At 38.8% G+C, this 27,759-nt stretch overlaps 3 protein-coding genes and 1 pseudogene across 9 annotated transcripts; 3 read left to right on the top strand and 1 right to left on the bottom strand.

Annotated features, from left to right (window-relative positions):
• The first annotated feature begins 554 nt into the window (after positions 1-554).
• Positions 555-3,442, top strand: LOC110749574 (cyclic nucleotide-gated ion channel 1-like). Its single transcript, XM_088248111.1, has 7 exons — positions 555-766; positions 883-1,420; positions 1,506-1,703; positions 1,803-2,089; positions 2,182-2,296; positions 2,429-2,677; positions 2,818-3,442. The coding sequence occupies exons 1-7, from the start codon at positions 717-719 to the stop codon at positions 3,238-3,240; spliced, it is 1,860 nt and encodes a 619-aa protein (XP_088104237.1). The 5' UTR covers positions 555-716; the 3' UTR covers positions 3,241-3,442.
• A 10,801-nt stretch (positions 3,443-14,243) lies between these two features.
• Positions 14,244-17,070, top strand: LOC110749638 (cyclic nucleotide-gated ion channel 1-like). The gene is made up of 7 exons (XM_088247985.1): positions 14,244-14,393; positions 14,513-15,053; positions 15,165-15,362; positions 15,462-15,748; positions 15,841-15,955; positions 16,084-16,332; positions 16,448-17,070. The coding sequence occupies exons 1-7, from the start codon at positions 14,344-14,346 to the stop codon at positions 16,868-16,870; spliced, it is 1,863 nt and encodes a 620-aa protein (XP_088104111.1). The 5' UTR covers positions 14,244-14,343; the 3' UTR covers positions 16,871-17,070.
• A 1,333-nt stretch (positions 17,071-18,403) lies between these two features.
• LOC110767152 (cyclic nucleotide-gated ion channel 1-like) lies at positions 18,404-21,024 on the top strand (annotated as a pseudogene). The gene is made up of 6 exons (XR_015833843.1): positions 18,404-18,522; positions 18,618-19,030; positions 19,826-19,937; positions 20,067-20,319; positions 20,395-20,824; positions 20,971-21,024. The product of XR_015833843.1 is annotated as a cyclic nucleotide-gated ion channel 1-like (transcript).
• A 91-nt stretch (positions 21,025-21,115) lies between these two features.
• SPDS3 (spermidine synthase 3) lies at positions 21,116-25,740 on the bottom strand. Of its 6 annotated transcripts, none has more exons than XM_088249110.1 (12): positions 25,461-25,740; positions 25,242-25,331; positions 24,054-24,274; positions 23,874-23,918; positions 23,289-23,365; positions 23,060-23,182; positions 22,624-22,728; positions 22,452-22,524; positions 22,264-22,335; positions 21,913-22,108; positions 21,690-21,819; positions 21,116-21,528 (listed from the first exon to the last, which is right to left on the bottom strand). In XM_088249110.1, exons 3-12 carry the CDS (start codon positions 24,241-24,243, stop codon positions 21,439-21,441), a joined length of 1,101 nt encoding a protein of 366 aa, XP_088105236.1. In that variant the 5' UTR covers positions 24,244-24,274; positions 25,242-25,331; positions 25,461-25,740; the 3' UTR covers positions 21,116-21,438. The 6 variants fall into 6 exon arrangements, with proteins under 6 accessions (XP_088105236.1, XP_021826298.1, XP_088105237.1 ...); XM_021970606.2 differs by having other exon boundaries at positions 25,546-25,740; XM_088249111.1 differs by lacking the exon at positions 25,242-25,331.
• Positions 25,741-27,759: the final 2,019 nt, after the last annotated feature.

The raw sequence follows: 27,759 nt of genomic DNA, 5'->3' as shown, positions 1-27,759 counted from the left end.
AATTTGGGCTTCATATATATCATTCCAGAATAATATTAATAATGAATGAGTTAAAAATTTGCAAGACAGGTTGGAGTTATGGGAGTGATTGACTTTAACTCCCCAACAAAGAAAAAATTGAAAGATCAACTACCACAAGTTGTTATACATTGACGTACGCGACGGAGTTAATTGACTAAGATCTTAGTCAATCAGCAACTTGCAAGTTTGATGATGCGGAATACAATATTATTCAATTCCCACCTATACTGGAATACAGTTTTTATTTTCCAGTTGCTGATTTGTCAGCTGTCACCTATAGAAAAAAGTTAGCAACTAGCAAAAACTATGCGTAAAGAAAACCACGTCTCTCCCAATATCGCTTGTGTAAAAATAAAAAATAAAAACTACAAAGGCAATTAGGAAAAGACTAAGAACGGACAAGTCTATGGTTGGCAAAGAATTAACTAAGGAAGAAAATATTAAGAAAAGACTACATAGTTATCGCTGGTTCTTCGTCAACTACAAAGGCAAGTCTCTCATTTTATTTCCTAATTATATTATTGCATGTTGAGTTGAGCTGATGCGTGCAGGTAAGTCTATAAAACTGAATCTAACAATGTTCTGTTCCATATTGGCTTCAAGAAGCTACCTATTCCAGCTTCATTTGGTTTTCAAACATTTGGAATACATTTCGGTAATCTTATCGTACCTCCAATTTCAATTTTGGCATAACCATGAATACTGGTAGTGTGGAGGACCTGGAGGACCAGCGAATTCAACTAAGGTCATTCTCAGTTAATTTCTTCCAATCAAATTTATCTTTTCCTATTTTTGCATCTTAGTTTTTGAAATAGTAATTTGAATTTGTTTTGTTATTTTTTTCTTGTTAATATCTTCCAGCGTTCAGCGAGGTTATTCAGCCAACGGTAGCACAGGGAGTTTCCGACGAAGGCCAAACTCAGTTCATCCCCAGCCCAAGCGGGCAAGTGCACCATCAGTTCCACAATATCCTACTTCACAAACAAACCAAAAGAAAACGACCCGTGAAAAACTTGTTCTTCTTTTGAAACCATCGTGGAACACCATATTTGTAACTGCATGTGTGCTTGCAGTTTCATTAGATCCCTTGTTCTTTTACATACCAATCATCGATGAGGAAAAAAAGTGCCTTGACATGGACGTCAAGTTGAAGAACGTAGCACTTGTTCTGCGGTCCTTCTTTGATGTCACCTTCATAGTGCATATTGTATATCAAATTCGTGAAGCCATTAAAGCTGTGGCCGAGGAGTCAGATCCCAATGAAGAACAAGCAGCAGCAAAGTCAACCGACTGGGTTTCGAGATTTTTCGATGCATTTGAACACGTTGATGCAATATGGGAAAAACTGAGATGGCGCTCTTTCATAACTAACATTCTTGCTGTTCTTCCCGTCCCACAAGTAACACAAAGTTCAAGTGTTTATTTTATATTTTTTTAATTTGTGATAATAATTAATCATTGCATTGGTTGTTTATTTTGTCTAGGTACTGCTTGTAGTCATCTTTTTCAAAATGGGTGGCCCTGGATATTTGGAACATAGGAAGATTTTGAATTTATTTCTTCTCCTTCAGTACGTGGCAAGGATTTATCGAATATACCTATCGTCTGAAAAAATTACAAAAAGTTCTGGAATATGGGTTAAAGGTCTATTCAACTTTTTTCTCTACATTCTTGCAAGTCATGTAAGTTTCATATATTCTTGGACTAGTTTTCTTTTTCAATTGACTTAATACTACTAGCTACTATTCTTTGTTAACATAAACTGTGTTTTGATTAATTAGGTGTTTGGAGCATTTTGGTATTTCTTCGCTATTCAACGAGAAACATCGTGCTGGCATCGGAAATGTGGTCGAGATTGTCCAAGCAATTATACGTTTTACTGCAACAGGGATAACGGTACAGCAACAGTTATGCAGTCATTTATAAATGGTCTAAATACAACTTGCGCTCCAGATGGAGACTTTGGCTTTGGAATATTTCGAGCTGCCCTTGAGTCTCATAACACCGAATCCAAAAAACTGGTAGAGAAACTATTTTACTGTTTCTGGTGGGGCCTGCGAAACTTAAGGTTTGCATTGTGGCATATATATTCTCTTACAATAAGTTCCATCTTTTACTACTATTCACATCGCAGAGTTTTTTTAAATTACTTTTTTGCAGTAATTTTGGCACGAACCTAGAAGAAACAAGTAACTATCCATGGGAAATCAGCTTTGCAATTCTTGTTTCGGTGTCTGGTTTGCTAATATTTTTGTATTTGATTGGAAATGTGCAGGTTGGCAATTAAAGAATCTCTCTGTTATTTTCTTTTTCAATCATGCATAATATCTTCCTTGAGCTTCACACTTGTAGCTATAAGATTTTAGGAACTGATCGATGGAGCTTATTGTTTGTGGTGGTGAAACAGACATACATGCAGATGCAAACTACAAAAGCGGAGGAGATAAGGCAGAAGATGATTGTGACACAGAGAGATTTGCAATCGTGGATGACCAGAAAACGTGTCCCTCCGAAGTTGCAGGAAGTTATCATAAAAAACATAAAACAAAAATTGGAAGATAACAAAGATGCTAATCTGGAGAATCTGTTCGCCGTTCTTCCCTGGGATACTAAAAAAGCTCTCAAGCGTCATCTCTGTCTGGATGCGCTCAAAGAAGTATATTGCTCAACCTCTCTGTCCCTCTCTCTCAACATAAACATTTTTTCATCTTTACATTTCCATTATTAATAATGTAAGCTATATATAAATATGTGTGTGTGTGTGTGTGTGTGTGTGTGTGTCTGTACACTGTACAGTTGCCAGGGCTTAGAGACATGGATGAAAAAGTGTTGAAAATGATTTGCGACTATCTGAAGCCAGTGTCGTACACCGAGAGCTACATGTTTGCTGAAGCGGGTAGTCCAGCTGATCACATGATCTTCATTACAGAAGGCACTATGTGGATTCTCAAGACTGGCGATGACAGTCAAGCTGGAAAAGCTTCGCCGTCGGCAGTGATCCGAAAGGACCTTAAGAAGGATGACTTTTATGGATATGAACAACTTCTGAGTTGGGCTGCACCCGGTAACCTTCTCGATTTTAAGAACCTTCCAAACTGGACTGAAAATGTCAAATGTCATACAAACGTAGAAGGGTTTGCACTCTCGGCCAAGGACTTGCAATCTGTGGTCCACAAATGCAGAAACTTGTGGAAGTACAATAACCCTAATTCTCATTAGGTGGAGGTGATAAGCCTTGATCATGGCCCGCTAGGTCAGCTGTGTAATATATGTACGTAGTATATAGGTTTGATCATGTGTTGTGTTTTGTTTTAGTAACTGTAACTGATCACCCCCTGGTTCGATCAGATGGGCGTAGTTTGTATTAATTTCCAATTCAAATAAAGGCCTCGTAAATCTTCTCCAATTCAATCCAATTTATCTACTGATTAATCCGGGTTTTGTTTTGTTTAATCTCTTCATTTGGCTCATTACTTGGCCTCTGCTATTCGTCCTTTTGATTAAATATTTATGTTTTGATTTTATCAGGCCTGTAATTAATCAATGGGATTTTAGTAATAAGTCCCAAACCATCGATTCTCTCTTACAAAACGACCTAGATATAACATTTTTTCTTTTTCTTTTGCTGAATATTTCCCAGTTATCTTAGCAATTTGTACTGATACACTTGTATAAAACCCGAATTATTATCGATGTTATATGTGTTAATTATGTAGTCAATTAATGTGTTAATTATGTAGTCAATTAATGTGTTGATTATGTAGTCAATTAATGTTTGGCACCTACTATGTTTGGCACCTACAATATTTGGGGGGCTTGACTAGGTTGGTTGCCTAACTAGGTTGGTTGCCTAACTTGGTTGGTTGCCTAACTTGGGGGGCTTAGGAACTTGTATATATATGTGTTGATTGTAAGTAATGTGAGACATAAGAAAGAATTCTAAAACCAGAAAATTATCTTCTCTCATTCTCACATTCTCATATTCTAGCTTATCTCTACACAAATCTCTACACTTTGTTTGGCATGGTATCAGAGCAATCGATTTTGGTTGCCTCTGCATAACCTTGTTTTACCTTGCTCTTACCTTGTTCTTGCCTTACCTTGCCTCTACTTAATCTTGCCCTTACTTCTTTGCTCCTATATTGTTCCAACACAAAATTTGTGTTGAGTTCCCTTTGTTGTTTTATCCTTCCGCTGCATATACTTATCCCTACGTAATTTTGTTTTTCCCTTATCCTTGCCATTGCTTTGCCTTTGCTTAAATCTTGTCCTTGCCTTGCTGTGCCCATGCATAACCTTATCTTCCATAACCTTGTCCCTACATAATTCAAACTTGTGTCCCTTTGGTTACTTTGTTCTGTTGTACCCCTATTGTGTTCTTTAAATCTTCCGCTACATTTACGTATCCATACTTTCACACAAGACCCGCAACATGGCACCCAAGGCTGCTTATGTCATGACTACCGGTGAGTCTCCATCTCCTGCCTTACTCTCCGACTCCAACCCCGACTCAGGTACACGCTCTACTACATGGATAATTGATACTGGTGCCACTGATCATATGACTTTTGACTCCACTGTTTTTTCCACCTTATCTCCTAAATCTCATTATCCTTACATCACTAGTGCCAATGGGGCTTCTTCTAATGTTGCTGGAGAAGGGACTATATCACTTTCCCCTAAATTATCTTTATCTCATACACTACTTGTCCCCTCTATTAAATGCAATTTGTTGTCTGTTGGGAAATTCCTTGACTCACATAATTGTTATGCCACATTCTATCCTTCTCATTGTAAGTTTCAGGACCTTACGACTCACGAGACGATTGGGCATGGTAAACGGAGAGGGGGGTTGTATACCTTGACGGTCTCATCACCACCACGAGCTGTCCATGTTCAAAACTCACGTGCTCAACAACAGATTTGGCTATGGCATCGTCGCTTAGGACATCCATCATTTGGCTACCTTCGACGACTGTTTCCATCTTTATTCCGAGGTTTAGTTGATTCTCAGTTTCAGTGTGAAACCTGTGTGTTGGCCAAGAGCCATCGCACTGTATTTCCATCAAGTGATAGTAAAACAAAATTTCCTTTTGAGTTGATTCACTCCGATGTTTGGGGCCCTGCTAAAGTCTCTTCTATTGGCAAGAGGTGGTTTGTTACATTTATAGATGACTGCACCCGCATGACATGGGTGTACTTGCTCACCCATAAAAGTGATGTTACTACCACAATTCGTGAATTCCATGCTATGATCACCACTCAGTTCCAAGCATCCATCAAAGTGTTCCGGTCCGACAATGGTGGGGAGTATGTAAATGGTGCCTTGGCTCAATTCTTCAAGGACCAAGGCATCATCCATCAAACCTCCACACCCTTCACTCCACAACAAAATGGTGTCGCCGAACGGAAGAATCGCCAATTACTTGAAGTTGCCCGTGCCTACATGCTTGATAAATCTGTTCCTCACCACTTATGGGGTCATGCTCTTCTCTCTGCAGTCTATGTGATTAATCGGGTACCTAGTAGCGTTTTGAATTTCCAAACTCCACTAGATACCTTGGCTCATCACATCTCTCTTCCTACCATCCTCAAGTTGCCTCCTCGTGTGTTCGGTTGTGTTGTTTATGCTCATGTTCCTTCTCATCAACGAAGTAAGCTGGATCCATGTGCCCTCCGATGTGTGTTCGTTGGATATGGCTTGAATCAAAAAGGATACAAGTGTTACCATCCTCCTACTCAAAAACTCTTTGTCACTATGGATACCACTTTTCATGAAGATTTGGCTTACTTTATGGTTTCCAAGACCCCTTCTCTTCAGGGGGAGAGGGGGAGTGAAGAGAAGGACTTGTCATTTGAAGAGAAGATCGAAACAAATGCTGAAAAAAACGTTGAAGATTCTCACGAAGTGCCCCAGGCGACCGGTAGTGACCCATTGACAACCAGTCACGAAGTACCCCATGCAACCGGTCGTGAAGAATCTAGTGACAGGTCGTTTTTTCATAGAGTTGAAAATTCTGAAGAAAATCATGATTTGTTCAGTCTTGACCTCAGTGAAGACCTTGAGACTATGGAACCAGAAGGTGATCCAGATGCCCCTGATGATCAACTACAAAATACAACCCCTCCTGCCCTGCCATCGCATCATTCGTCTAGTGATGAAGAAGTACTTGAGGTAATCACTGAACCACCTAATGTTGCACCATATACACTTCCACCTAGATCCACTAGGGGAAAACCTAAACCTCAATATTGCCCTGACCTTAATGCTAAATCTAAATATCCCATCAATAACCATGTGTCCACTCATAGATTGTCAAAGTCATATGCATCATTTGTCAATCAATTATCTACTGTATGTGTTCCAAGTAAGTGGCAGGATGCTGTGACAGATTCTAGATGGACTGAAGCAATGGAAATTGAAATGGAAGCTTTGAAAAAGAATTCTACATGGGAAATGGTTCCTTTACCACATGGGAAGAAACCAGTTGGATGTCGGTGGATATACACTGTTAAATACAAAGCTGATGGATCCATAGACCGATACAAAGCTCGATTAGTGGCCAAGGGATATACACAAACATATGGAATTGACTACCATGAGACATTTGCACCAGTTGCCAAAATCAATACTGTACGTGTTCTCATATCCTTGGCTGCAAATCTTGACTGGCCACTGCTGCAATATGATGTAAAAAATGCATTTCTTCATGGGGACTTACAAGAAGAAGTATATATGGATCCACCACCAGGGATTCCTATGACATCCGGTCCTAATACCGTATGCAAGCTAAGAAAATCTCTGTATGGGCTAAAGCAATCACCCCGAGCCTGGTTTGGGAGATTTACTGATTCCATGAAGCGATTTGGGTACACTCCGAGTAGCTCAGATCACACATTGTTCTTAAAGCGTCGTGGTGGAAAGCTTACGGCCCTGATCATCTATGTAGATGATATGGTGGTTACTGGTAATGACAATGAAGAGATGCAGAATCTACAGAAGCTCCTTGGAAGTGAATTTGAGATGAAGGAACTGGGTGAGTTACAATACTTTCTTGGCATTGAGGTTGCTAGATCTAAACATGGCATATTTCTATCCCAAAGAAAGTATGTGTTAGATTTGTTGACAGAAACAGGAATGCTGGATTGCAAGCCAGCTGACACACCTATTGAACAGAATCACAAATTGGGAATGTATCCAGATCAAGCTCCTACTGATAAAGAAAGGTATCAAAGGTTAGTTGGGCGATTGATTTATCTATCCCACACACGCCCTGACATAGCTTATGCTGTGAGTATGGTAAGCCAATTCATGCATCAACCAAGTGAAGCTCACATGAATGGAGTAATACGGATAATGCGATACTTGAAGACTGCCCCTGGAAAAGGATTGATGTTCTCCAAACATACACACATGGATCTTGAAGGATACACTGATGCTGATTGGGCAGGGTGTATCACGGATAGACGTTCAACTTCTGGATATTTTACATTTGTGGGTGGTAACTTAGTTACTTGGAGGAGTAAGAAACAAAGAGTTGTAGCAAGATCCAGTGCTGAAGCCGAGTTTAGAGGAATGGCTCAAGGAGTATGTGAATTGCTTTGGTTGCGGAGATTACTAAAGAATCTTGGCATTAAACAAGTGAATGCCACAAACCTATATTGTGACAATAAAGCTGCCATCGAGATAGCACATAATCCAGTACAACACGACCGTACTAAATATGTGGAAGTCGATCGACACTTCATCAAAGAAAAATTGGAAAAAAAGATGATTAAGTTTCCGTTCGTAAACTCAGAAAATCAACTGGCTGATATTCTGACAAAGGCAGTGTCAAGTAGAGTTTTCAATGAGTTTATTGACAAGTTGGGCATGCGTGACATCTTTGCACCAACTTGAGGGGGAGTGTTAATTATGTAGTCAATTAATGTGTTAATTATGTAGTCAATTAATGTGTTGATTATGTAGTCAATTAATGTTTGGCACCTACTATGTTTGGCACCTACAATATTTGGGGGGCTTGACTAGGTTGGTTGCCTAACTAGGTTGGTTGCCTAACTTGGTTGGTTGCCTAACTTGGGGGGCTTAGGAACTTGTATATATATGTGTTGATTGTAAGTAATGTGAGACATAAGAAAGAATTCTAAAACCAGAAAATTATCTTCTCTCATTCTCACATTCTCATATTCTAGCTTATCTCTACACAAATCTCTACACTTTGTTTGGCAATATGTTCGTGATGCAGGGGCATCTGATACAGATGATGCTGAGTTGTTTGATTGCACACTGATGGCGTTGAACTACCACGAGCTGGCAGATCAACGCAAAGACAGGAAGACGTCCGGAAAGCCGTAACTTTGAACTCTTAATTTCATTCCGCATTGAACTCTTATTTTTTAGGAAGTTGTTTGTTTCAGTTTAAACTCTTTTTCTTTTAGGAATTACTTTCGGATTTTTAGAGCTATTTAAGTCCGGCTTGAGGACTGATTTAGCAGACTTTTATTATTCAATTTTATTCATTCGGATTTCCGAATTTATTTAGAGAACCTCTCTCTAATTTACGTGAGATCATTGTGATATTTCCTGGGGAGTTCTTGAAACGACTAGCCTGTAGAATAATCACCATTCTACCCGGCGTCAGTTCGGACTTGTATAAACAATCATCGATTTGTCTCTTTCCCTCTCCCATTGTTTTAGTAGGAACCAAATACATTTAATTAGAAAAAGAATGTAACCTTAGAGCTTAAAAAGATACTAATTGTATAACATAATATTGTAGCAACTTTGGTGCGTCCCACTCACAAGTTAACAACTTGTTGTGCCCAAAAATTAATGAAATTAATGCGGTAGCATAATGCATAACATAATAAAATGCGCAATGTTTGTCAAAATTTCAGTGTATGTGCCAAAAGAAAGAAGTTGTTGTTAGATTAATTGGAAATTATGGTCAATGGTTTCGGGATACTTGGAGAAGATATTTATAGAAGCTTAATTAATGAATTTAAAATTGTAAGACAGCTTAGCTATGGAGTTTGATTGACTTTATATCCACACCAAAAGAAGAAGAAGAGAATATATTGTAAGCATTTAGTAAAGTAGCAACTTGCATGCATGACTAAGTTTGACTCCCTCCTTATTAATAAAGAAGAACAATTTGAACCTAAATTATGCATTAATTCCTCTGTCAGTTGTTGCATTTGTCACCTTTGTCAACTATACCAAGCAACTGCCAAATTAAACCCATTCTTAGCAAAATGATAATCGATGCAGCTAGGTTAATTGTAATTTGTATGGCATGGATGGACAACTCTTTCTTGAGGGAGGAAGGATGGAAGGATGGAAGGATGGAAGGATGGGATATTTAGTCAAATACCCATTCTTAGCACTAAAACTATAAATAAACCCTACATCATTTAATTTCTATAAACAAACAAAAAAAAAACTCAAAAAATGACAATTGGCCCTATTGAATTTAATTTTGATTATTAAATTACTTTGATGCCCTATTGAGTATCAAATTAAACCCATTCTTAGCAAAATGATAATCGATGCAGCTAGGTTAATTGTAATTTGTATGGCATGGATGGACAACTCTTTCTTGAGGGAGGAAGGATGGAAGGATGGAAGGATGGAAGGATGGGATATTTAGTCAAATACCCATTCTTAGCACTAAAACTATAAATAAACCCTACATCATTTAATTTCTATAAAACAAACAAAAAAAAAACTCAAAAAATGACAATTGGCCCTATTGAATTTAATTTTGATTATTAAATTACTTTGATGCCCTATTGAGTGTTTTGGGCTTTTTTTTATATGTTTTGGAGTTGGATTTGTTTTAAGAAATCAATGACAATTTTGTAATTTAAAAGAAGTTAAAAGCCTTTTTGTTATGTTATAAATGAACTTTGGGTGTGTATATAAAGTCCATGTCATATATGGTATGTTTATAATTTGAGCTTCTATATTGGGTATAATAGTGAATCTCCCAATTTAATATTGGGTAAGGACTTGGACAAGTTCTTCGTCAACAAAGGGAATTTAATCTTGGGTAAGATTTATGTAAGACCCGTGTCTTGGGGAAACAAGAACGGTGAGCAATCCCACATCGCTCGAGGAGGGAAAGGTGAAGTGCTTTAAATGTGTGAGCACTTCTCTTCCTAGCACGAGGTCTTTTGGGAGCTCACTGGCTTCGGAGTCATAGGAACTCCGAAGTTAAGCGAGTTGGGGGCTAGAGCAATCCCAGGATGGGTGACCCACTGGGAAGTTCCTCGTGAGCTCCCAGAAACAAAACCGTGAGGGCAGAGAGAAGGGCTCAAAGCGGACAATATCGTGCTAGGGGAGTTGGGTCGTGACAAATGGTATCAGAGCCACTCTGCCGTGTGGTGCGAGTGTGCCGATGAGGACGTCGGGCCCCTAAGGGGGGTGGATTGTAACATCCCACATCGACCAACGGAGATGGGGTGATGTACCTTATATGTACATGCCCGCCTCTATCTAGCACGAGACCTTTTGGGAGCTCACTGGCTTCGGATTCTTAGGAACTCCGAACTTAAGCGAGTTGGGGCTAGAGTAATCCCAGGATGGGTGACCCACTGGGAAGTTGCTTGTGAGTTCCCAGAAACAAAACCGTGATGGCAGATAGGGGGGCCCAAAGCGGACAATATCGTGCTAGGGGAGTCAGGTCGTGACAAAATGGTATCAGAGCCGGACCCCGACCGGAAGTGTGCCAGCGAGGACGCTGGGCCCCAAGGGGGGTGGATTGTAAGACCCGTGTCTTGGGGAAACAAGAACGGTGAGCAATCCCACATCACTCGGGGAGGGAAAGGTGAAGTGCTTTAAATGTGTGGGCACTTCTCTGCCTAGCACGAGGCCTTTTGGGAGCTCACTGGCTTCGGAGTCATAGGAACTCTGAAGTTAAGCGAGTTGGGGGCTAGAGCAATCCCAGGATGGGTGACACACTGGGAAGTTGCTCGTGAGCTCCCACAAACAAAACCGTGAGGGCAGAGAGGGGGGCTCAAAGCGGACAATATCGTGCTAGGGGAGTTAGGTCGTGACAAATTGGTAGTTTGGTTTCGGAATATTTGAAGGCCGGAGGCCAATTAGATGAATTGCCTGAGTTTATATTGTGCATGCTGCAGGTTGGTATTGTTAAATGTGTTTTATGCAGGTTGGAATTTTTGGGGAATGTTCAATTTACAGGGGAGACTCTGCCGAAATTTTGGCAGAAAGTCTCGTGCTTTTTTCCCTTAATTTGAAAAAGAGGCTAAATGTTTAGTAAATGAGCCCGGCATCGGTGTGATGTCGGAATTTCCACAGGATTCGTCTCAAGTTCCGAGGAATTCGGGGCGGTTCCTATCAACTTGAATTTGGTATCAGAGCCACTCTGCCGTGTGGTGCGAGTGTGCCGACGAGGACGTCGGGCCCCTAAGGGGGGTGGATTGTAATATCCCACATCAACCAACGGAGAGGGGGTGATGTACCTTATATGTACATGCCCGCCTCCATCTAGCACGAGGTCTTTGGGAGCTCACTGGCTTCGGATTCTTAGGAACTCCGAACTTAAGCGAGTTGGGGCTAGAGTAATCCCAGGATGGGTGACCCACTGGGAAGTTGCTTGTGAGTTCCCAGAAACAAAACCGTGAGGGCAGATAGGGAGGCCCAAAGCGGACAATATCGTGCTAGGGGAGTCGGGTTGTGACAAAATGGTATTAGAGCCGGACCCCGACCGGAAGTGTGCCAGCGAGGACGCTGGGCCCCAAGGGGGGTGGATTGTAAGACCCGTGTCTTGGGGAAACAAGAACGGTGAGCAATCCCACATCACTCGGGGAGGGAAAGGTGAAGTGCTTTAAATGTGTGGGCACTTCTCTTCCTAGCACGAGGCCTTTTGGGAGCTCACTGGCTTCGAAGTCATAGGAACTCTGAAGTTAAGCGAGTTGGGGGCTAGAGCAATCCCAGGATGGGTGACACACTGGGAAGTTGCTCGTGAGCTCCCACAAACAAAACCGTGAGGGCAGAGAGGGGGGCTCAAAGCGGACAATATCGTGCTAGGGGAGTTAGGTCGTGACAAATTGGTAGTTTGGTTTCGGAATATTTGAAGGCCGGAGGCCAATTAGATGAATTGCCTGAGTTTATATTGTGCATGCTGCAGGTTGGTATTGTTAAATGTGTTTTATGCAGGTTGGAATTTTTGGGGAATGTTCAATTTACAGGGGAGACTCTGCCGAAATTTTGGCAGAAAGTCTCGTGCTCTTTTCCCTTAATTTGAAAAAGAGGCTAAATTTTTAGTAAGTGAGCCCGGCATCGGTGTGATGTCGGAATTTCCACAGGATTCGTCTCAAGTTCCGAGGAATTCGGGGCGGTTCCTGTCAATTTGAATTTGGTATCAGAGCCACTCTGCCGTGTGGTGCGAGTGTGCCGATGAGGACGTCGGGCCCCTAAGGGGGGTGGATTGTAATATCCCACATCAACCAACGGAGAGGGGGTGATGTACCTTATATGTACGTGCCCGCCTCCATCTAGCACAAGGCCTTTGGGAGCTCACTGGCTTCGGATTCTTAGGAACTCCGAACTTAAGCGAGTTGGGGCTAGAGTATTCCCAGGATGGGTGACCCACTGGGAAGTTGCTCGTGAGTTCCCAGAAACAAAACCGTGAGAGCAGAGAAGGGGGCCCAAAGCGGACAATATCGTGCTATGGGAGTCGGGTCGTGACAAAATGGTATCAGAGCCGGACCCCAACCGGAAGTGTGCCAGCGAGGACGTTGGGCCCCAAGGGGGATGGATTGTAAGACCCGTGTCTTGGGGAAACAAGAACGGTGAGCAATCCCACATCACTCGGGGAGGGAAAGGTGAAGTGCTTTAAATGTATGGGCACTTCTCTTCCTAGCACGAGGCCTTTTGGGAGCTCACTGGCTTCGGAGTCATAGGAACTCTGAAGTTAAGCGAGTTGGGGGCTAGAACAATCCCAGGATGGGTGATCCACTGGGAAGTTGCTCGTGAGCTCCCAGAAACAAAACCGTGAGGGCAGAGAGGGGGGCTCAAAGCGGACAATATCGTGCTAGGGGAGTTGGGTCGTGACAATTTAATCTTGGACAAGGACTTGGGTAAGGAGTTGGACAAGTTCTTCGTCAACAAAGGGAATTGGACAAGTTCTTCGTCAACAAAGGGAATTTAATCTTGGGTAAGATTTAATCTTGGACAAGGACTTGGGTAAGGACTTGGACAAGTTCTTCGTCAACGACTACTACAAACAAGACTCCACTTATACCCTGGTTTTTTTTATTCCACCCCATCTCTTTTATTTTAAAATTCCAAATTAATTATGCTAATATCGAATATCGCAAGTCTTTATAATTGAACATCTCTTCTCTTCCATATTGCAAATCATTTGCTTTCAATTCGATATATATTTTCAATTCTTGTTCAGAAGCTAAATAGTTTGATACATATCCTCATCCAGACCCAGGAACGATTCCAACCACAAGTTGTTATACATTGACGTACGCGACGAAGTTAATTGACTAAGATCTTAGTCAATCAGCAACTTGCCAGTATTATACTGGAATACAGTTTTTCTTTTCCAGTTGCTGATTTGTCAGCTGTCACCTTGAAAAAAGTTAGCAACTAGCAAAAACTATGCGTAAAGAAAACGCCGTCTCTCCCAATATTACTTGTGTAAAAATAAAAAATAAAAACTACAAAGGCAATTAGGAAAAGACTAAGAACGGACAAGTCTATGGTTGGCAAAGAATTAACTAAGGAAGAAAATATTAAGAAAAGACTACATAGTTATCGCTGGTTCTTCGTCAACTACAAAGGCAAGTCTCTCATTTTATTTCCTAATTATATTATTGCATGTTGAGTTGAGCTGATGCGTGCAGGTAAGTGTCAAATATGAGACTATGGGAGAATATGAGAATGAGAGAAGATAATTTTTCTAGTTTTCAACTTGTATTCAGTTTTCATTGATTATTTTGTAATACATACAGCAGGATATATATACAAGAAGAAGGCTTGTTAAGCAAGCTCAATATTAATTACAAGTGGTGTGGAATTGCAGTAGCTAATCTAATCAAAGTCAAGCCATCCCCATCAACCTACAACTGGTCTAGCTAACATCAGCAGCCTCCCAAAGTCTCCACAAGTCAAGCTAATATTTCTTGCTTTCACACTTCCAACATCTATTGCTTTCAAGCTAACAGTAAGTCTATAAAACTGAATCTAACAATGTTCTGTTCCCTATTGGCTTCAAGAAGCTACCTATTCCAGCTTCATTAGGTTTTCAAACATTTGGAATATATTTCGGTAATCTTATCATAACCATGAATACTGGTAGTGTGGAGGACCTGGAGGACCAGCGAATTCAACTAAGGTCATTCTCAGTTAATTTCTTCCAATCAAATTTATCTTTTCCTATTTTTGCATCTCAGTTTTTGAAATAGTAATTTGATTTTTTCTTTTTCTTTTTTTTTTCTTTTTAATATCTTCCAGCGTTCCGCGAGGTTATTCAGCCAACGGTAGCACAGGGAGTTTCCGACGAAGGCCAAACTCAGTTCATCCCCAGCCCAAGCGGGCAAGTGCACCATCAGTTCCACAATATGCTACTTCACAAACAAACCAGAAGAAAACGACCGTTGAAAAACTTGTTCTTCTTTTGAAACCATCGTGGAACACCATATTTGTCACTGCATGTGTGCTTGCAGTTTCATTAGATCCCTTGTTCTTTTACATACCAATCATCGATGAGAAAAACAAGTGCCTTGACATGGACGTCAAGTTGAAGAACGTAGCACTTGTTCTGCGGTCCCTCTTTGATGTCACCTTCATAGTGCATATTGTATATCAAATTCGTGAAGCCATTAAAGCTGTGGCCGAGGAGTCGGATCCCAATGAAGAAGAACAAGCAGCAGCAAAGTCGACCGATTGGGTTTCGAGATTTTTCGATTCATTTGAACAAGTTGATGCAATATGGGAAAAGCTGAGATGGCGCTCTTTCATAACTGACATTCTTGCTGTTCTTCCCGTCCCACAAGTAACACAAAGTTCAAGTGTTTATTTTATATTTTTTAATTTGTGATAACAATTAATCATTGCATTGGTGTGAGCTACTAACTTAGTTGAATTGGTTGTTTATTTTGTCTAGGTACTGCTTGTAGTCATCTTTTTCAAAATGGGAGGCCCTAGATATTTGGAAAATAGGAAGATTTTGAATTTCTTTCTTCTCCTTCAGTACGTTGCAAGGATTTATCGAATATACCTATCGTCTGAAAAAATTACAAAAAGTTCTGGAATATGGGTTAAAGGTCTATTCAACTTTTTTCTCTACATTCTTGCAAGCCATGTAAGTTTCATATATTCTTGGACTAGTTTTCTTTTTCAATTGACTAAATACTACTAGCTACTATTCTTTGTTAACATAAACTGTGTTTTGATTAATTAGGTGTTTGGAGCATTTTGGTATTTCTTCGCTATTCAACGTGAAACTTCGTGTTGGCATCGGATATGTGGTCCATATTGTCCAAGCAATTATACGTTTTACTGCAACAGGGATAACGGTACAGCAACAGATATGCAGTCATTTATAAATGGTCTAAATACAACTTGCGCTCCAGGTGGAGACTTTGGCTTTGGAATATTTCAACCTGCCCTTGAGTCTCACAACACCGAATCCAAAAAACTGGTACAGAAACTATTTTTCTGTTTCTGGTGGGGCCTGCGAAACTTAAGGTTTGCATTGTTGCATATATATTCTCTTACAATAAGTTCCATCTTTTACTATTTCACATCACAAAGGTTTTTTTTTTTTTTTTTTTTTGCAGTAATTTTGGCACGAACCTAGACAAAACAAGTAACTATCCATGGGAAATCAGCTTCGCAATTCTTGTTTCGGTGTCTGGTTTGCTAATATTTTTGTATTTGATCGGAAATGTGCAGGTTGGCAATTAAAGAATCTCTCTGTTATTTTCTTTTTCAATCATGCATACTCTTCCTTGAGCTTCACTTGTAGCTATAAGATTTTAGGAACTGATCGGTGGAGCTTATTGTTTGTGGTGGTGAAACAGACGTACATGCAGATGCAAACTTCAAAAGCGGAGGAGATAAGGCAGAAGATGATTGTGACACAGAGAGATTTGCAGTCGTGGATGACCAGAAAATGTGTCCCTCAGAAGTTGCAGGAAGTTATCATAAAAAACATAAAACAAAAATTGGAAGATAACAAAGATGCTAATCTGGAGAATCTGTTCGCCGTTCTTCCCTGGGATACTAAAAAAGCTCTAAAACGTCATCTCTGTCTGGATGCGCTCAAAGAAGTATATTGCTAAACCTCTCTGTACCTCTCTCTCAACATAAACATTTATTCATCTTTACGTATCCATTATTAATAATGTAAGCTATATATAAATATATATGTGTGTGTGTGTACAGTTACCAGGGCTTAGAGGCATGGATGAAAAAGTGTTGAAAATGATTTGCGACTATCTGAAGCCAGTGTCGTACACCGAGAGCTACATGTTTGCTGAAGCGGGTAGTCCAGCTGATCGCATGATCTTCATTACAGAAGGCACTATGTGGATTCTAAAGACTGGCGATGACAGTCAAGCTGGAAAAGCTTCGCCACCGGTAATGATCCGAAAGAACCTTAAGAAGGATGACTTTTATGGACATGAACAACTTCTGAGTTGGGCTGCACCCGGTAACCTTCTCGATTTTAAGAACCTTCCAAACTGGACTGAAAATGTCAAATGTCATACAAACGTAGAAGGGTTTGCACTCTCGGCCAAGGACTTGCAATCTGTGGTCCACAAATGCAGAAACTTGTGGAAGTACAATAACCCTAATTCTCATTAGGTGGAGGAGAGAAGCCTTGATCATGGCCCGCTAGGTCAGAACCCTGTGTAATATATGTACGTAGTATATAGGTTGATCATGTGTTGTGTTGTGTTTTGTTTTAGTAACTGTAACTAATCACCCCCTGATTCGATCAGATAGGCGTAGTTTGTATTAATTTCCAATTCAAATAAAGACCTCGTGCATCTTCTCCAATTCAATCCAATTTATCTACTGATTAATCTGGGTTTTGTTTTGTTTAATTTCTTCATTTGGCTCATTACTTGGCCCAGGTTAACAACTTGTTATGCCCTATGCCCAAAAAATAATGAAATGCGCATGACATAATAAAATACCAATGTTTGTCAAACGAAAGAAGTTGTTGTTAGATTAATTGGAAATTATGGTCAATGGTTTCGGGATACTTGGAGAAGATATTTATAGAAGCTTAATTAATGAATTTAAAATTGTAAGACAGCTTAGCTATGGAGTTTGATTGACTTTATATCCACACCAAAATAAGAAGAAGAGAATATATTGTAAGCTTTGTTAAAGTATCAACCCCAGCTCAACCCATTTTGAGGAGCAATTTCTACAAGGTTCTAGAAGTGTAAACAACAAGGTGATAATACCATTAGAAATATCTAGAATAATACATAGGAGAAAACAATAGCTGAAGTAAATGCTCAAGTCGGTGGAGTGGCTAAGCAAGTTGGCAGATTGAAACTAGAACAATCTAGAATTCTCAAGTGAAGTCCAGCAAAGTAAGCAACACCAAACCGCCTAAAAATTCCTAGAAACTACAAGATCTTTTGTCAAAGTCGGTTACTACCTCTATAAATAGGCATGAAGCTTGTCAATGTAATCAATCAATCAAGAAGTGAAGTGTGTCAACAATAAGAGTGAGCTATAGAGCTAAGTAGTTCTAATGAGAAGTGTGAGTGAAGTGAGAAAGAGTCCTTGTAAGAATTTGTCTTTCCTTTTGAGAGTTATCTTGTTGTAATATTTTGTAAGTCTAATACAAATAAATTGTTTACTTGTTTTGTCAACAACAAATCTAAATTAGAGTTGTGTACTCTAAATTTTCCTCAACAAGCTTTTAGTAAAGTAGCAACTTGCATGCATGATTAAGTTTGACTCCCTCCTTATTATAAAGAAGAACAATTTGAACCTAAATTATGCATTAATTCCTCCATCGGTTGTTGCATTTGTCACCTTTGTCAACTCTACCAAGCAACTGGCAAATTAAAAATGATAATCGACGTAGCTAGGTTAATTGTAATTTGTATGGCATGGATGGACGACTCTTAAGGAAGGTAGGAAGGAAGGAAGGAAGGAAGGGAATTTAATATTGGGTAACGACTTGGACAAGTTCTTCGTCAACGACTACTACAAACAAGACTCCACTTATATATACACATTGCCCTGGGTTTTTTATTCCACCCCATCTCTTTTATTTTAAAATTCCAAATTAATAATGCTAGCTAATATCGAATATCGCAAGTCTTTATAATTGAACACTCTTCTCTTCCATATTGCAAATCATTTGCTTTCAATTCTATATATATTTTCAATTCTTGTTCAGAAGCTAAATAGTTTGATACATATCCTCTCAAACATAAAGAGGTTTAAATTATGAGTAACTTGCATGATCAGCCCACCATTCAAGTAAGGTTAGTTTCTCCGCCGATCGGGTCTCAATTCATTTATGACACATTTTGTTATGTTATGTTTTTGTTCCCCTTTCTGATTTGCATTTTCGTTTCAGCTTAACACCTTACACTTTGGGCGGTACTCAACTTGGAGGAGCTTCAGAAAGGCCAAGATTTGATAAACTTGTTGCAAATATTCCATTATGGAACCAAATATTTGTAATTTCATGTGTGATTGCAGTCTCATTGGACCCTTTGTTCTTCTACATTCCATTCATCGATGAAGATCACAAGTGCCTTGGAATGGACAAAAATTTGAGGGTTGTGGCACTTGTTTTGCGGTCCCTCTTGGATATCACTTTCATAGTGCATATTATATGTCAAATTCGACAAGCCTTCACAACTGTGAACTCCAAGCTACAAACAACCCGAAACTCCGGTTGGGAATCAAAAGCTCAGGCAGTTGCTCGAAATTTTTCATGGCGCTCTGTTGTTACTGACGTTCTTGCTCTTCTTCCCATCCCACAAAGTAAGACGATTAAAAGTTAACTTTTAACTATAGTTTTTTGGTGTAAATTTATATATAGTTAGCTAGGTTTAACTAGGTTTATATGTTTTGTATATTCAGGTTCTTTTAGTGAATGGTTTTTTCAAAATGAGAGGCTCTGGATATTTGGATAATAGAAAGATTCTAAGTTTCCTTCTTCTTGCCCAATATCTTCCAAGAATTTATTGAATTCACCTCTCCTCTAAGAAACTTACAAAAACCGGACTATGGGCCAAAGGTGCATTCAACTTTTTTCTATACATACTCGCTAGTCATGTAAGTTTTTCTTCTCCATGGTCAATTTGCAGAGGATTTAATTTTAAAGTAAGTCAGTAATTAATATGTTGTCTATTAGGTGCTCGGAGCTTATTGGTACTTTTTTTCTATTCAACGGGAGACATCATGATGGAATCGGGCATGAGTGAAGCATAGCATAGGATCATGCATGACTACTTTTTACTGTGACGACCCTACCACAACCCCCAGAAATACCTCGTTTCTAAATGAGTTTTGTCCTATAAATTTTCCACCAAATGCTACACCACCATTTGATTTTGGAATGTTTCTTGATTCACTTCAATCTGGAAACACGGCGACATTGAATTTTCCAATGAAGTTCTTTTACTCGTTTTGGTGGGGACTACGAAATTTAAGGTGTGCACAATGAGTAGTAGAAATTATATATATCTTGTTTTTGTCGAGCAATAATTAAGCTGAAAACGTTGTTTTGTTTATAACCTTCTTGTTCTTGATCATCCTTGAATTGCTTTTTTGCAGTAACTTTGGTACAAATCTCACAACGAGTACGTATGTGTGGGAAAACTTGTTTGCAATTCTTATTTCAACCATTGGCTTGCTGCTATTTTTATATCTCACAGGAAATGTGCAGGTTGGTATAATTATATATGAATCTCTCAATTATACATAAATATATGTGCCTTGTCGCTAGGATTTGAGGAGTTGGTCGATGAAGCTAGCTAACCTAATTGTTTGTTTGTTTGTTTATTGTGAAACGTAGACATTTATGCAGTTGGCCACTACAAAATCGGAGGAGACAAGACAGAAGATTAAGAAGAAAGAGCAAGCGACAGAAGAGTGGATGGTCAAAAATGATCTCCCCTCAAGATATGAAGAATGAAATCAAGAAAAACATAAGACAACAATTGGAAGAAAACATAGATGTTGCTGATCTGGAGAAGCTGTTCTCTATTCTTCCTTGGCATACCAAGAAATCTCTAAAGCGTTTTCTCTGCATGAGTACGCTAAGGTAAGTATGTTCCTCACTCAGTACCCCTCTCTAAGTGATGTAATTACGGTATAACTAATTAAGCTAATATGCACAATAGGTATCAATGCTTAAAGGCATGGATGAAAAGGTGTTGAAAATGATTTGCGACTATCTGAAGCCAGTTATGTACGCTGAGAACAGCGTAGTTGTTCGAATGGGACAACCACTTGATTGGATGCTCTTCATTACAGAAGGTTTGATATGGACGTACATGCCGGGTGGAATGCTGACCAACTCGGTTAAGACGAAAGGTGAGTTTTATGGAGAAGAACTTCTCAAGTGGGCATCATCTTCATCACCAAAACTTCCCATCTCCACCCAAAATGTGCAATGCCATACCAAGGTGGAAGGCTTTGTACTCATGTCTACGGACTTGACTAGTGTCGTCTCCAAATGCCAACTCTGGGGGAATACAATCGTCAGGGACAGGGACAGGGACAACCCGCTACAGCAGCAGGTGGTGCTGAGAACTCCACTCCAAGAATCAGGTATATTATGCATCCCTACTAGTTAGTTCCCTTGGAGCTCTCTCGTTTTTATTTTTATTTTTCTTATGAACAACAGTTCACTTTTGTTGTGTTATAGCAGACAAGTCCTCTTGTAACCAAAATGTGCTCTTTCACTTTTTGTTCAGTACTGTACGACATTAACCAAAGGTTTTTCCGTGGCCTGTGAACAATGAAGACCACCCTTTGATGGCCTACTGGGCCTGGCCTAGCTTATTTGTTGGCCCACTGGGCCTGTAAACAAATTACGAACACAATCAAAGAGAAAGGAAAGAAGGAAAAAGAAAATAGCTATGATAAATCAAAAACTTAACGACTGATTCATAATTATTCCATCACCACCTGAGCAGATTAACAATAACACATAATGTCAAAGGGATATTCATATATGTTCATCCACAAATAATTACTGGAGGACGTTGAAATCCGACCAAATGTGCCTCTAAAGGCAGAGAGTTCATGAACCCCCATCTCATCTACACTTAAAACTAAAAATGTAATAATTAACCTAGCTTCTATTTCTTCCATGTACTCACTTTGACTATCAGGAAACTGAAGCAACGGATGCTGCTACTAATAACTACTCCTCAGCCGATTCATCTTGGCAGGGTTGAGGTTGAAGAATGGCATAGAGCGCTCACCTCCCTCCTCAAGAAAGGAGGCAAGGCAAAGGCAGCTGAGTGCATCTGCCAAACAAACAACACTGTTATTTTGCTTTACAATAATTTTAAAACATTCAGATTTAGCAAAATATGGCTGAGAATCTTGTATATCTAAGCAACACCAAAAGATAGCAGCAATATACCAGAATTCTGTGTAAGATGAAATTAGAAAAGATGGCTCCTACCTCGGAGTTATAAAACCTAAGCTCTCTCTTATGTTTGAGAGCTCCTTCTAACTTCTCAATGGAATTGACTGGATTTTTGAAATCAACAGGAGGCCCCTCCGTTGAGCACAACAGAAAGCCTATCACACCACTGCATGACAAGCAATCTCAGGAGTAAGAAAATGATTTCAAGATATAAAGGCAGAGAGTAGATTAACATGAGAAACAAAAAGAACAGTGTTACCTTGGATACGTAGGAACACTCGCCCATGCATAATTGACAGATCCCTTGAATGTTTCACGACAAACAGAGATCATATCTTGAATAAGATGCGTATGGAGCCACATACTCTCTGCCATGTTACAGAGAACACCACCAGGCCTTAATGCCCTAGCTATTGTCTCAAAAAATGGTTTCTCTACAAGCTCTTGAGCAGGACCTGCATCAAAAGGAAACCATACATTTAAAGACTAGTATCTAACCCCTTAAGATCATAAAAGTTTCATACTCCATATTGAGATCAAGACTAAGTGAGGAAGAGACAGGGGGGCACACGGACAGTAAGCAGGAAGAAACATGCCTTCCATAACGTACCTACAGGGTCTGACGAATCAACAATTACAGCATCATACTTCCCTTTAGGTGCATGCCTCAGGAATTCAGTAGCTGTCATGTAATAAAAACGAGATATGATTGAGACAGCCAGCCAGCCAAATACAACGTCAATTTGACTTAACCTTTTGATAAAACATAGAGAAGCAAATAGTAAGTATTAAACCTACCATCACCAATATGAAGGTGGACACGAGGGTCCTGAAATCCAACAGCTAACTGAGGGAAAAACTTCTTAGAAACCTAGAAAAGAAAGAAAAAACAAACAAACAAACATAATCAGCCAGTCAGCACAGATTTCTTTACAACTAAAAACCCAGAGGGATACATTACACCACTTACATCTACAACCATCTTATCTATCTCGCATATGTCAATATGCTCAACAGAAGGATGGCGAGAAACCTCCCTAAGAACCCCACCATCACCACCACCAACAACCAGAACCTGCATCCACAATGTTATAAAACTTAGCATTGGAATCACAATAAGAAATCAATAACAACACAAATTACTGATGGCATGAACGCTGCCCAATTCTATCAATAAATTCCTAAGCCACAAAAATTTACTAAAGAGCCATCACCAGGTTGTAACCAAGTCAAATTATTATAACTATGTGCCCCTTGAATTTCGTAGTATCATTAATGCAAACAATTGGATTTCGATCCAACTGTAGTAACCATGTGTTTTCATGGTCACTGGTTCTAATCAAGAGATTCAAGACTCTACACACACACAAAATCACAAACATGATGGATGGATAGTGTAAAATTACTGTCTTGGGGGAAGGAATTGAACAAAGAGGTAGATGAGCTATCATCTCCTGGTATGCACATTCATCTTTCTCACTCAGCTGGATAATGCCATCAAGAACAAGCACTTTTCCATATGTTGAGGACTGCATAAAATGTAAACACGTCATTGATAAGAAAATTAAGATTAAAAGAAGGAACGCAAGTGATATAAACAACCAAATGTAACTATCCAAGACAAGAATCCCAAACCTCAAAAACCAAAATCTCTTGGAACTCTGATTTTCCCTTGTACAGAATCTTTTCTACTTTCAGTGAATGAGCTTCACCTATAAAAAAAAAATGAACATCAAACACAAAATAGATGCATAGAAACTATCTCAAGTTAGAGATGAAGTTTTTTTTCAAAAACAAGTTCCATTAATAGTAAACATCGTAAACGAAGCAAAATACTATGAATAGTGAGGAAAGGGGGAGAAAAAATTATTGCCAAAGCTTCAGCAAGTTACCAGAGAAAATTTCAGAGCATGGAGTTGTCAATACAAGATATCACTTAAGCAATAAAGGTTTCTCAGTTCCATTTTCTTTCCTGATTACAGGAAAACAGTGTAAATTTCACAATGGGTTCCTCTAATGTGCAAGTTTTCCTAAATTTATACCGACAATGAAAAAAATCACAAAATGAGCAAGAGGTCGTGACCCTCAGTAAAGCACATCACAAAAGGGAACTTGAATCTCAATCCACTAGTGGAAAACTGGAACATGTGTGTGTCAAGTATATAAAGACTACAAATGAGAACATGAAATATGTAGTGTAGATGCATGCAAGTTGCCTACCAGGCCACATTGGGTTGTTGAAATAAACCTTCTTACTAGCCTTCTCTGCAATTAAAAAGAAAACAAAACAAAGGGGGTCAATGATATCAACCTTCCTGGACCAACTAACACGACTATGTACTAGTTTGCTGTTTAGGAAACAGAAGAGTTAAAAAGGTGAAAAAAATTATAGATAATGACCAGAGCGAGACTGGGATTCTGAGAACCACCCAGAAACAACAGTAGAATGACATTTCGCCTCAGCCTCAGGGGCAGAAGCCCTAGCCTTCAAGCAACAAGAAGGGATGGCCTTCTCTGAACCATTCCCGTTACTCGCCTTCCCATCCATAGTCTTCTGGCATTCCAAACCTCTTCCTGCGCCGCCCTCCATATATTATCTTTTTCTTCTCCGTCTCCAGTCTCTAACAATCAATAGATATTCATAAGGAAAAAGAAAATATCCACACACACACACACAAAAAAAACCGTCTTTGAGAATCAAAAACGACTTTTCACACAAGCATAAACACACTCATGTTGCACCAGCTTAAAGCATCTATGTTATACAATAAGATTAATCCAGACAATGAGACCATAGTTTTGTTCTACAACAAAGGGGGAAAAAGCGACATACCAGAAGAACATTCACAGAAACGATTCCAAGCAAAGGAGTTTAATTTAAATCCACATTCATAATTAAAAGTGGAAAGTTGAAATCTTTTTGCTAAAGTAAGCTTGATTTGCAAATGAATCTTAACTGAGAATACGCTAGGCTTAAAACCATAATCAATGCAAGATCTTTTCCATTTCTGTATCTAAATTGAACAAAATCATATCAAACTAAAAAGGCCATTTTATCTGCCACTTAGATCATGAGTTAAACACGTCAATCACGCAAGAAAACAAAGATTGCACCTCCATCACAAGAGAGAAAGAATCATCTGAGATCTATTTAATTCATTAAAGAGCATGGGTCCCAAATAGTATTTTTATAAACGGAACTAAATTTCTGGTTTATACAATTTCCAGCATTACCTCAGCAACAAAGAAAAATATATTATTTTTAAACTTTCCAGTCAAACACCGCAGAGTAAAGTACTGAACACCGTCAGGACAAATAAAAACATATTAACCACCGAGAAAAACCCCACAAACAGTAAACCTTGTAATTCAAATCCTCTGTACCGACAAGTACCAAAAACAAGAAACGGCATTCAAAGAAAAAGAAATTGATATAGAAGTCCACTTATTCATCGCACTAATCCCTTCTGAAATTCTGTTTGGCTGCCGAGCAACCGTTGGAAAAAAGAAGCATACGTTTCGACTTTTTCAACAATTAACACATAGTGAAGTTTTGGTAACACTTCGCGATAAAGAAATGGAACATACTCGATTTTCTTGGCCACGATTTTCCAGGGAAACAAACGGAAGGACTAGGGTTTTAAGTCATTGACAAAAGAGAGTCCCAAGAGAGCGACTCTGTTTCGACAAATTAGGAAAATTAATTTTTAAAATTAAAAATCTAAAAAGAGAGAATAAAAGCCACATTATTTTCTTAAGAAGTTGCAGAGGGGAAAAGATTACAAAGAAATAAAGAGGGAAACGTACAGCAGATAGATGTAGAGAGAGAAGCAGAAACACAGAGAGAGCGAGAGAGCGAGAGAGAGAGAGAAAAGAGAAGGATTGATCTTGCCTGAGGTTGATGACAAATTGGGTTTTCGTGAGGCCTCAAGTGAGCGGGAAACGAGAAACAGTATAAACTGTATAAATAGACGCACACTCTCACACTCTCCGTCTATGAAGTCTCTCGATATATCTTTCCTCTGCCTCTCCCTCTGGCTTTTCCTTTGCTGCCTTATATCGGTTTGGACGAGAACGCCAGTACAGACCAAATATATATATATATATATATATGCTACTTTTCTATTTTTTCCTTAAAAAAGAAAAGGAAAATGTAATTACCTTACTTTTATACATCCCGAAGAAAAGTCACCATGATGCAATTAAAAGGAAAATTTCGAGTAAGAATTTATAAGGTCTTCTAATTTCAGCTATTATCCCATATGATATATTAGAAAAATAACACAAATTCTTTAAAGGATTAATAATCAAATTACAATTTAATAATATGATATGCTATCAAACAAGTATTTCTCTTTCGAATGTTGAAATACTGAAAGAGTAAACATATTTCTCTTTTCTCAATGGTGAAATAGATCCCAAATTCAAATCATTCTTCATGTTATAAAATAAAATAAAATAAAAAACACTGTATAATGCTAGGTAATCAAAACATTATTATTTACAATTTGTTATGGTATGTTCTACCAATTAGGACATATACAATTTACATTATTGTTTGGAGAGGCAAACTAAGAAAATGGCTAATCAATTGGGTTAGGCTAAAACATGTGATGTAGAATAATTTTTTAATAACTTCCTTGCCAAGCCACTTTACACAGCATTTTCGAATAAAATTCTCTCGTGTGCTTTTGTTTATGTTTCTTGATTTTATTTTATGCGAGGAATTTCTATAGTTTAGTCACGACATCATTTTCATTCTATTTACATTCAACTTAATCATTAGAAAAGAGGAAAAATAGGTCAAAATTAGATAATGATTTAACTTTTTGAACTTTTTGGGATTATCCCTGCTTCGGGTTGGAATTTTTCTACATTAAATAATATGGTGTGTTACACATGTTTAGGCCAACTTTATGTATTTTTTTTTGTTGGGAAAATGGCATCATGACGTGTCAACTTTATCTTCCCCACACCACACATGTTTTTATGATAATCATGAAACTAAACCTTTTAGGGTAAAAGACGGTGGTGACATGGTATCCTTTGCTCTTTTTATAGTTTGGTTATCTTTTTTCCAATTGACACCACGATATCTCAGCTGAGCCACAAGTTCACCGATCGTGTGTGTATTTTGGGTAACAAGAGAAATCTTTGATGATCCACTCTTGTTTAGGTAAAAGGATTTCTAAAAGTAAAAATGTATATTTACCTGCAATTCAATGCAAGCTATATTATATTGTCAAGTAAATTTGCATATTTTTGCATCTCTGCAATGCAATGGGGATGGAAAGGGAGAAACTAAATATGTTTCGTCTGCATCAATCTATGACTGTGATCACATTCACATTTATGTGTCGGCAGTCAGGATTCTAGCTTTTATGCTTGTCTAACTGTGTTGGCTGTTTATATACATACAAGCGTGGCCAAAATGCTTTCATTTTATTGACTTCGATGATCATCAATTTCGTGGCCCCATTTTTTGCATTACAGCATGTCCATTGAGTTTCCATCAATTGTACCCGACGGACACCATTGTTTTCGCAAAGTAAAACATCGCTTTCATACATGCATAAATTGGGAAATTTGAAAACCCATTTTTTGTTTGATACGAAAAATTATTGACACTTAATTTTTCAAGATGTAGAAATATAACCCACTCAAGTTCCGTGGAGCAGTGCTCGAGTCCTCTCACGACTCTCGAACCGATGCTGTGAAGCGGGTGCGTGCCGTTGTTGGTTCTTTTTATGTTCCTTCCTAGAACAAAATTTGGCATAAGTCCAATTATGAGGAGAGACTTTGAGTGCAATCCACGCAAACTTTGAGTCCTTTGACTTTTGCGCCGCATAAGATTACATGCATATTTCAATTTATTGATATTTACTTTTTTTTATTTTTTATTTTTTGTTCCAGTTATGCACCTAAAACATAAATAAGGTAAATTATGAATTCCTAAAACTGGTAAGTTATTGATTTGCAGGATATTAATTATCATATTTGATTTGAATTTAATTGCAAATCTATTTATTGAATTATGAAATTTTCCCAAGGTATATCGACATCCAAATTTGTAATAAGAGTTCATAAAAACTTCATACCTTAACAA

Source organism: Prunus avium, chromosome 2 (genome assembly GCF_965620075.1).
Source record: "Prunus avium chromosome 2, drPruAviu1.hap1.1, whole genome shotgun sequence".
In the NCBI taxonomy this organism is placed as follows: Eukaryota; Viridiplantae; Streptophyta; class Magnoliopsida; order Rosales; family Rosaceae; genus Prunus; species Prunus avium.
Note: the sequence above shows the minus strand (reverse complement) of the source record. Positions and strands in the feature narration are given on the sequence as shown.